General features: G+C 42.4%; 1 protein-coding gene across 1 annotated transcript; it reads right to left on the reverse strand.

The window, feature by feature from the left end:
• Window positions 1-335: 335 nt before the first annotated feature.
• On the reverse strand, window positions 336-6019 carry LOC124613632 (skin secretory protein xP2-like). Its single transcript, XM_047142347.1, has 3 exons — window positions 5903-6019; window positions 481-1665; window positions 336-377 (listed from the first exon to the last, which is right to left on the reverse strand). The coding sequence occupies exons 1-3, from the start codon at window positions 6017-6019 to the stop codon at window positions 336-338; spliced, it is 1344 nt and encodes a 447-aa protein (XP_046998303.1).
• Between the last annotated feature and the right edge of the window lie 5066 nt (window positions 6020-11085).

The raw sequence follows: 11085 nt of genomic DNA on the forward strand, positions 1-11085 counted from the left end.
CTCCAAAAGGCACAAAATTTTATAAGAAAGCCTAAGTAAATAACACTTTGACATATTTAGCATATATGAGAATTTGTGACATTACTATCACTATTACTCATATTCCTACAGAAAGCTGTCATAAAATTGGAGTCTTGTTTGACACAGATGTCAGGGTCACAAGGGCTAGTCATGTTTTGCAGCCATATATGTATTAATAGTTCACTTCTGGCTGTTCAACTAGAACACACCAAGAAAAAATGAGCTGTAAGCCTGTCAAATGTGTGTCTAAAATTTTTAATTTGAAACTGTCTATGTGACCACTTCCTAAGACATTTATCGTTACTCCTGAAATCTCACTCAGATTGATAAGGGGAATGAGGATAGCACTGCTGTAGCTATAAGATATTTATAAATTCCAGAACATCGTGCAGATAAAAAAAGACACTCAAATATATCTACTAAATATTCAAGTATAACTTTATTACACACGCTACTTACCCTTATGTGCTCAAATGCTGCTTGAAGAGCTTTAGTCATTTCGATTAACTGATCCAGTGCAGACTGATCACCAGCAGCTGCAGCTGGTGCTGCTGTCACTGCAGCTGCTTCAGGCGCAGCTGCTTCAGGCGCAGCTGCTTCAGGTGCAGCTGCTTCAGGTGCAGCTGCTTCAGGTGCACCTTCTTCAGGTGGTGCTGTTGGTGCTTCAGGTGCAGCTGCCTCAGCTGCACCAGGCTCAGCAGCTGCAGCCGATTCTGCTGCCGCTGTGGGTGCTTCAGCTGCAGGTGCTTCTGCTGGAGCCTCTGTAGGAGCAGCTGGAGGAGGACGGGTGATCACTGGCATAACTGGCGGGAATGCCTTAGCGTACAATGCTGCTTCTTCTTCTGCTATAGCTTTCTTTACAGCTTCAGGAACTTCTTGGAATTCATCGAATTCTGTATCACAATCTGTTATATGATCAACTCGTGGACCATAATCCACTGTGTCAACTTTTGCTGTGGGTTCAGCTTTTGGTGGTGCAGCTTCGGCTGCTGGAGGAGCAGCTTCGCCTGCTGGAGGTGGTGCAGCTTCACCTGGTGGTGGTGGTGATGGTGCAGCTACTCCTACTGCAGAAGCACACCTACAAACTGGTTCCTCTTTTGGTTCTGGTACTTCTTCTGGACATATGCAGACACCTGGTGCTCCTCCTTCCTGTGGCGCTGGTGCTTCTTCAGATACTTGAGCTGCTTCTGCTGGTGCTTCAGCAGCCTCCTCAGCAGCCCCTTCTGCTGCCTCAGTTACTACAGGCTCCGCTGCTTCAGTTACTTCAGGCTCAGCTGCTTCAGTTACTTCAGGCTCAGCTGCTTCAGTTACTTCAGGCTCAGCTGCCTCGGTTACTTCAGGCTCAGCTGCCTCTGTTGCTTCAGGTTCAGCTGCCTCAGTTACTTCAGGCTCAGCTGCCTCAGTTACTTCAGGCTCAGCTGCTTCAGTTACGACAGGCTCAGCTGCTTCTACCACTTGAGGCTCCTCTGCTGCTTCAGGCCCCTCTGCTGGTTGAAGCTCTTGTACAGCTACAGCCTCCTCTGCTGTTGGCGGCTCTTCAGCTGCTGGAGCTTCAGGTTCTTTTGCTGCTTCTGCAGCAGCTGTTGGCTGTGGCACTGATGGGACTTCTGGCAAACCTTCCACAGCACACTGGCATTCACCTTCCTGAAATGATGGAGATGTCAATAATGATAAAGAAACCAAAATTATAGGAAATAAATGTATGTTAAATATTTTAATTATTATTATTAGATAATGTCTACAAGCAATTGTGCTTGATTAAAATGGAGCACATCAAATTAAACCAACAATAAAAAGCCAGAAGTTTTTCATAATCTACTTTCCAAAGACTTACAGGTTGAATGAATAAAATGTTTAAGTGGTACATCACATCACAGCAGGAATGGCTACAGGACAAAAGTAAGGCTGAAGAAGCACACATGACTATGGGAAAGATAGATTCTGCCACCAGGGAAATTAAAGAAACCTTAGGACATAAGAGAATTATATGTGTGAATATTAAGAACTCAGTTGACAAGACAGTACAATGCAAAGAAGGGAAGATTGAAATGAGGAAGGAATATGTAAAGTGTCTAAATAAGGAAAGTGTACTCAAATACAATAATACAGAAAGAAAAGAGGAAATAGATAAAGGTGAGATGGAAGTTATAATATTGATAGAAGAGTTTTACAGGGTACTGAATGACTTAAGCTCAAATAAGTGCCATGCAGTAGACGGCATTTCCTCAGAATTACTGAGATCCTTGGGAGAGCCAGCTATCGTGAAACTTTCCCACTTGATATGCAAAATATATAGAGTGATCCAGGAGGAATTGTCAGTCTTCGGTGTTATGATAAGAATAATCACTTGGAGCAAAAAGGTCTAGTAAATATTGGCTCCAAAATGCGTATCTTAAGAACTATGAGCACCTTTGATGCTGTGGGACACATCTCTTCTACTGTATGTTCTTTGATTTTCCTATTTTGAGAGGTGGTAGTATGGACCAAAATAAGAATAAAATGTCTGGTAAACATGGTCTCTAAAGTGAATACCTTAACAGCCATTAGCACGTGTTCATCTTTGCCACTGTAGAACACATCTCTTCTACTGAAAAAAAGTGGTCACAGTTCTTAAAGTATGCAATTTAGAGCCCATGTTTGTTAGACTTTCTGCTTCAAGGGACTGTTCCTCTCATATCACACAGTATTGACCATTACCCCTGGGACACCCTTTATTAAACAGGCAAAGAACCCTCAGATTTCAGGAAGACTGTCAAAATTATGATTCCAGAGAATGCAGTGCTGACAGGTGTGAGTATTACTGAATCCTAAGTCATGGTTTTAAAATACTGACAAAAATTATTTATAAAAAAATGGAAAAACTGATAGAAGCCATCCTCACAAAAGATTGTTTGGGTTCTGGAGAACATGTTATGCACTACTCATCCCAGAAATATTTTAAGAGATAGATTGAAGAAAGACAAACCAACATAAGTCTGCCCTCAGCAGCCAGGGACTGTCATCATGTGTGTTTGAGTTGCATTTACAAGTGTGTGTGTGTGTGTGTGTGTGTGTGTGTGTGTGTGTGTGTGTGTGTGTGTGTGAAAGTTGTGTATTTTCGACGAAGACCATGGGTACAATCCATTGTACCAGTTATTCCTGTTCCATTCATAAATGGGGCGCAGGAAGCATAATTATTTGAATCCCTCTGTGCATTCTGTAATTATTCTAATCTTGTTTTCACAATCCTTATGTCAATTATACATAGGTGGTTGCAATAAATTCCTAGAGTTGTAATTTAAAACCAGTCCTTGAAACTTTGTTAGCAGACTATCTTGGGTTAGTTTACGCCTGTCTTCAAGAGTCTACCAATTCAGTTTCTTCAGTATTTCGATAACATTCTCTCATGGGTCTCATGGGTAAAGCAACCCTGTGACTATTGTGCTGCCCTTCTCTGTGTACGTTCAATTTTCCCTGTTAGTCCTATTTGGTACGGTTCCCACAACTTTAGCAATATTCTAGAACTTGTCAGCCAAGTGATTTGTAAGCAACCTTTTTTGTAGGCTGGTTGTAGTTCTCCAGTATTTTACTAATAAACTGAACTCTACCACCTGCTTTACCCACAACTGAGCCTATGTGATCATTTCATTTCATATCCCTACAAAGTGTTACACCCTGGTACTTGTAAGAGTTGGTTGAATCCCGATGTGATTCATTGATATTATAGCCATAGGATACTACATTGTTTTGTTTTGTAAAGTGCACAGTTTTACACTTCCGAACATTGTAAGCAAGTTGCCAATCTTTGCACCACTTTGAAATCTTATCAGTATCTAACTGAATATGTATACAGCTTCTTTAAGCCAGTACTTCATTACAGATAACTGCATCACCTGCAAAAAGTCTGAGGTTACTATTAATATTGTCCACAAGGACATTAATATACAACATGAACAGCAAGGGTCCCAACACACTTCCCAGGGGCACACCTGTAGTTACTTCTGCATTTGATAATCTCTGTACAAGTTAACATGCTGCATCTTCCCTACAAAAAGTCATCAATTCAGCCACAAATTTCACTTAATACCATATATGAACAAACTTTTGATAATAAGTGTAGGTGTGGAATGCTTTTCGGAAATCAAGAAATACTGCATCTACCTGACTGCCTTAATCCAAATCTTTCATTATATCATGTGAGAAAACTGTAAGATGACTTTCACATGATAGATGTTTTTGGAATCCATGCTTGTTGGCATGGAGGAGGTCACATTGTCTGAGGTATCTCATTAAGTTTCAGTTCAGAATATGTCCTAAGATTCTACAACAAATTGATGTCAACGATATTGGATGGTAGTTTTATGAATCACTTTTACTACCCTTTCTTCCAAGTACTGGGCATGGTTTTTTGTTCAAGGGATATACATCATATTATAGTTAGGAGGAGGCCTAATTCACCCTCAAATTCAGTATAGAATCTGACATGGATACCATCAACCTTTGAAGCTTTGTTCAGTTTTAACGATTTCAGGTGTTTCTGAACACCGCTGACTCTAATACTGATTTCACTCATCTTTTCAGTGTACACAGATTGAACTGGGGCAATTCTCTGGGTTTTCCTTTGTAATGGAACATTTAAAAACAGAGTTGAGCATTTCAGCTTTTGCTGGCTGGGGACTGGACACTAACTTTATCGTCGCTAACAGCCTTTGCATGCAACCACAATTTCTGCTATGGTAGTCATTGGAGGCTTCAAAGCATTGCTCTCTTGGCACCCAAACGCATTTCATTCAGTATCTCTCTATCTATGCTCCTATTTTTTGTTTCACACCTATTATGCAGTAGTCCCTGTTTCTTTAGAAGTGTCTTTACAGTGACTTTATAATATGGATGGTCCCTTCCATTATGAATTGTTCTACTGGGTAAATATCTATCCAATGCATGGTCAACTATTCCTCTACACTTGAGCCACAGTTCCTCTAAATCCTCCTGCCCTGTGCTGGAAGTTTCAAGTTCCTCATTGAAATATAACACTATTGATTTTTTTCTTGTTCACTGAACGCACTGAGCCATACACAGCTCGCATTTATCCCATTTATTGTTTGCCATCTTCTATTACGGTGCTGCCACCTCATTTTCTTATTCCATTTACTGGCATCACTAACTTCCTGCCTTACTTGCCCATGAGTGGCAGCAGCAGCATGTATTGATAAGTGCACTGTTGTACTATCTCTGGAGCTACCAATAGTATTTCTGGGTTGTCATGTGTCTGGCAGTCAGTTCGGGACGCACCAGCAGTTAAGTCGGGGACAGAGTGCTGCTGAGGTGCCCACAGCCAGTGCTCACCGACCACTGGCGACACACATAAACTGTCCGACAGAGGGAGATTGGAGTGGGATGACCGTTGATTGGTCGTTTGGTTGGTCATCTCACTGGCTGATGAATATTTGGTCCTTTCACCATTTCCGGGCGTGAGCAGTTGGTCGGTTGGCGTGAAGCAGCAAGGCAATCTCTGCAGGCCGTTGTTTGGCCAGGCCCACTGTCGGAGTGTGTGATGCTGTTCCCACGGCTACGAGGTCTGTGGATCACCGATCCTGGACATGAAAGTTGAGTTTTGATTCAATCTATCAGCATGTCATGGCTGTTCACATTGTGTTGTTTGGGGTTCATTGTCGGCTGTTGGGATATTCCCACGAGCAACATGTGTGTTTTCAAGTTGGCAAATTTTAGCCACCCTCCAGTGGAGTTTGAATGTACTTGGTTATTTGAATTTAGTAGCCCGTAGGCGCACTGCCATTCTCCATCCGGTTGACATCATATCGGAGATGGTAGGTGAGACAGGAGGGGCCATTGAATTTTGTTTAATGCTGTTAGAGGCCTTGAGGACACTGCAGCTCAGTACCTTTGTCAGTGCACGGGTGTTGGGTTGCCTGTTGGCATGTGTTTCCTCTGTCTGGTTGGTTTCGAGTGGGTGTCTCACTTTCACTTTTGACCTAGCAATGAGACTTGAATTAGTCATCTTGCGGGACTTAGGTCGGTCCGTTCCTAGTGCAGGGATGTTGTTAGCCAGTGGGTGTCTTCCCTCTGCATGGACGTGTCTGAGCCAACATCTCGCTTGTGGCTTTCTCATGGCCATTGTCTTGCTTTTGTTAAGGAGCTGCTGTCAATTTCATTTTGCTATTTCACCCCCAGGTTGATGTTTGAGGGGGGGAGGTTGAGCCATGCACGGCTCACTTTTATCCCATTTAATGTTTGTCTTCTTTTATTACAGTACTGCTGCCTTGTTTTCTTATTCCATTTACTGGCATCACTAGCTTCCTGCCTTAATTGCCCGTGAGCGGCAGCAGTGTCACATATCGATAACTGCTCGCTGACCACTGGCGACACACATGAACTGTCTGATGGAGGGAGTCTGGAGCAGCATCACCATTGGTTGGTTGTCTCACCGGCCAACGTATATTTGGTCCTTTCACTGTTTCCAGGCATGGGCAGATGGTTGGTTGGCATGGAGCAGCGAGAAAATGTCCACACGCAATAGTTGAAGTTGAGTTTTGACTTAATCTACCAGCAAGTCACGACTGTTGACATTGAGTCATTTGGGGTTCGTTGTCGGCTGTTGGGATATTCCCGTGAGCAACAACATGTGTTTTCAAGATGGCAAATTTTAGCCACCCTCCAGTGGAGTTTAAATGTGCTTGGTTATTTGAGCTGAAGAACACCAGAGGAATCTTCTGCCTTGTGGCCATTAATGTTCCGGTTACCTGCCCTGGCCATTGACATAAATTCAGGCAGTGTATTTTCCTCAACGTGCTGTCGCTGTCCAGCATGGTGTGTAGTTTGACAGCTCAATGTATAATTGTTTGTGGGCACCAATACCTTCTACGTTTTTCCATTGAACTCCCTGTTGTGTGCTGGTTGGGTGAAGTGGAGTTTATCTTGTCGGTGGGTCTGGTGACTGTCTGTCATTTATGTTGCCATCAGATCGACAATGGTTGGGCCGCCTGCCTGCCTCACCTAAGCGAGCATTAGTATTTGAATTTCTCTGCCTCGTGATGACTGGGTGTTGTGTGATGTCCTTAGGTTAGTTAGGTTTAAGTAGTTCTAAGTTCTAGGGGACTGATGACCATAGATGTTAAGTCCCATAGTGCTCAGAGCCATTTTTTTTTTAGTATTTGAATTCCAGGCCGACTCTCGGAACTTCTGAACGCCCTTGGGTGTACTGCCTTTTCTTGTTTGTTCTTTTTGTTTGTACTTGGATGGCTTCTAACCAATTTTTAGATTAAGGTTGTTTTGGCCTTAAGACGTCAGATGGTTTGGGTCTTCAGCCTAATTTAAGAACTGTTTTACTTAAAGACTTTGGCATTTTTAAAATTAATGTTATTGAGTCTCAAGTGTTGGGCCTTCAGCTGATTTGAATTTAAGTTGTTTTCTCTTAAAGTGTCAGGTTCTTTGGGCCTTAAGCCTAATTAAGGAACTGTTTTAAGATAAGGCTTTGCCTTTTAAATTACTGATTTTGATTGAGCTTTACGTCATTGGCTTTCAGCCGTTTTTAAATTAAAGTGCTCTTGCCCTTAAGGCATGAGATTGTACAGCGCATTCAGCTGCTAACTAAGTTCCAAAACTAAAGCTGTGTTTTTCTTTTAAAAGAAATTTTTCTTGGCTCTTGTAATGTTTGATCAAATAAAAGGTTCTATGTTCAAGTGTAACTAACAGCCACTTATTTTGGCCCCTTTCCACAACTTGAACTATCTTTCCTGTCCTGCGGGTTTAGCAGTGCGTCTCACACATACATCTTTCTGCTTGTTTCACTGTCCTTTGTACATTGGTAATGATTGTTGCCACAACTGTGACATAGTCACTAATACCATTTTTGATGTGGCATCCTCAAAGGAGTCAGGTCTATTTGTTGTCCTTAGATCCGACATATTTCTATCATGAGTGGGGTTTTAATCTATCTGTTACAGGTAGTTTTCAGAGAAGGTGTTTAGTAATATTTCACAGGATATCTTATCAAGCCCACCACCAACAAAACTATAATATTCCATATTGATTGTTGAATGATTAATGTCTCCACCGATGGATACAGTATGACAGAGGAACTTATGTACAAGTTAACTTAGGTTTCCTCTGAAGTTTTTGGTTACAACAGAAGATGAGTCCAGTGGGTAATACATGGATCCTAGTACCATTTTATGCCCATCCCTGATATTGAGTCTTGCCCAAATGCAGCTTCAATTTCTATCTTCGTGGATTTGAGTGTATTTTCTACTGTGACAAACGCACCTCCCCCATTTCCCTTTAGCCTGTCGTTTCGATATACACTTAAATTTTCCCAGAAATCTCACTGCTATCAATTTTTGGTCTCAACCAGCTTTCTGTATCTAGTATTATGTAAGTCTCACTGCTTTTCAAGAGTACTTCAAACTATGGCACTATGTTGTGAATGCTTTGGCAGTTAACCACTAGAATTTTAATACTCTCACCAGGGAGAGTCATTCTTTTCTATCTTAGATTGATACTTCTGGGTTTCTTACAGCTATCATTATCTCCATTGAATGAAGAGTCATCTAATTTTAAAAAATGTGTCTGGTGTCTGAGCTCCATTAAAATTGTTTCCTTTAGGGACCCCCAAATAAAAAATGAAGTCACAAAATGAAGTTAAGGACTACTGGGGACCAAAATTGTCTGTCATTGAGAAAACCCGGAAATTTGGGTGAAATGACCTATATGTCAACACGCTTGTGTAAGAAATCCAACACAGCGTTCGTTAGATGTGGCCTTGCTCCATCTTGTAGGAAACACATGTGTTGAAGAGCAACACAGCAGCAAAAAGCTGTGGAATGAAGTTACTGTGCTCTTCCACAGTTTGTACAAAGAAAGGAGGTCCAATCAGTCTGTGACTGCAAATGGCAACCCACACTGTAATCCTCGGAGCATGATCTCATTCACAAAGCACTTGCAGATTTTCAGTAGCCCAAAAGCATACATATTGTTTATTAACCACACTGTCCAAACATCCAAATGAAATATGCCTTGTCTGAAAACCAAACTATGTTGAGAGTTTGTTCCCTCTCCTCTGTCCTGTGGACCAACAGTAGTCTCTGCTGCTTGTGTTCTGCATTGAGCTTCTCAGAAGACGTCATCATGTACTGGTACATCCAGAAATCACTTCAAGAATCTGTCAACTAGAGCTTCTAGATATGCCCAGTTGCAATGCTGCCTTTCTGCAACATTTGCCAGCACTTCTCTGTAGAGCAACTTGTACCACTTCTACTTTAACCAGCAAACACACAAGCTTGCTTCCAATATTGATGTTTCCCATATAAACTGATCATACAGCCTGGGAATTGTCCTCTTGCAAGGGGCCTATCATGTGTTAAACAGTGTGAAAACTAACTCTGAATTGCAACAGGACTTTCATGAAAATGTAACACAACTGCTGATCACTGCTGTGTTTTAGTCATCTATTATCAGCCATGTTATGAACACTAGTGTCGTAGCGATTGTGTCATGAATTACATGTCATTTCATAACTCATTCATTTCTCCAAGATCTACTGCTACTGCTGTTGAGATGCTCAATGGCATATCTGGTGTGACTCATAAATTATATACAGGGTGTTTCAAAAATGACCGGTATATTTGAAACGGCAATAAAAGCTAAACGAGCAGCGATAGAAATACACTGTTTGTTGCAATATGCTTGGGACAACAGTACATTTTCAGGCGGACAAACTTTCGAAATTACAGTAGTTACAATTTTCAACAACAGATGGCGCTGCAAGTGATGTGAAAGATATAGAAGACAACGCAGTCTGTGGGTGCGCCATTCTGTACGTCGTCTTTCTGCTGTAAGCGTGTGCTGTTCACAACGTGCAAGTGTGCTGTAGACAACATGGTTTATTCCTTAGAACAGAGGATTTTTCTGGTGTTGGAATTCCACCACCTAGAACACAGTGTTGTTGCAACAAGACGAAGTTTTCAACGGAGGTTTAATGTAACCAAAGGACCGAAAAGCGATACAATAAAGGATCTGTTTGAAAAATTTCAACGGACTGAGAACGTGACAGATGAACGTCCTGGAAAGGTAGGGCGACCGCGTACGCCAACCACAGAGGGCAACGCGCAGCTAGTGCATCAGGTGATCCAACAGCGGCCTCGGGTTTCCGTTCGCCGTGTTGCAGCTGCGGTCCAAATGACGCCAACGTCCACGTATCGTCTCATGCGCCAGAGTTTACACCTCTATCCATACAAAATTCAAACGCGGCAACCCCTCAGCGCCGCTACCATTGCTGCACGAGAGACATTCGTTAATGATATAGTGCACAGGATTGATGACGGCGATATGCATGTGGGCAGCATTTGGTTTACTGACGAAGCTTATTTTTACCTGGACGGCTTCGTCAATAAACAGAACTGGCGCATATGGGGAACCGAAAAGCCCCATGTTCCAGTCCCATCGTCCCTGCATCCTCAAAAAGTACTGGTCTGGGCCGCCATTTCTTCCAAAGGAATCATTGGCCCATTTTTCAGATCCGAAACGATTACTGCATCACGTTATCTGGACATTCTTCGTGAATTTGTGGCGGTACAAACTGCCTTAGACGACACTGCGAACACCTCGTGGTTTATGCAAGATGGTGCCCGGCCACATTGCACGGCCGACGTCTTTAATTTCCTGAATGAATATTTCGATGATCGTGTGATTGCTTTGGGCTATCCGAAACATACAGGAGGCGGCATGGATTGGCCTCCCTATTCGCCAGACATGAACCCCTGTGACTTCTTTCTGTGGGGACACTTGAAAGACCGGGTGTACCGCCAGAATCCAGAAACAATTGAACAGCTGAAGCAGTACATCTCATCTGCATGTGAAGCCATTCCGCCAGACACGTTGTCAAAGGTTTCGGGTAATTTCATTCAGAGACTACGCCATATTATTGCTACGCATGGTGGATATGTGGAAAATATCGTACTATAGAGTTTCCCAGACCGCAGCGCCATCTGTTGTTGAAAATTATAGCTACTGTAATTTCGAAAGTTTGTCTGCCTGAAAATGTACTGTTGTCCCAAGCATATTGCAACA

The sequence above is a fragment of the Schistocerca americana genome, chromosome 4, assembly GCF_021461395.2.
Source record: "Schistocerca americana isolate TAMUIC-IGC-003095 chromosome 4, iqSchAmer2.1, whole genome shotgun sequence".
Classification (NCBI taxonomy): domain Eukaryota; kingdom Metazoa; phylum Arthropoda; class Insecta; order Orthoptera; family Acrididae; genus Schistocerca; species Schistocerca americana.

Coding starts and splice junctions, on each gene's coding strand:
- LOC124613632 (XM_047142347.1), bottom strand. CDS start 6,019: ATGACTAATTCAAGTCTCATTGCTAGGTCAAAAGTGAAAGTGAGACAC. Junction 1,666..5,902: donor ACACCCGTGCACTGACAAAG/GTACTGAGCTGC, acceptor CCATCATTTCAG/GAAGGTGAATGCCAGTGTGC. Junction 378..480: donor CAGCATTTGAGCACATAAGG/GTAAGTAGCGTG, acceptor AATATCTTATAG/CTACAGCAGTGCTATCCTCA.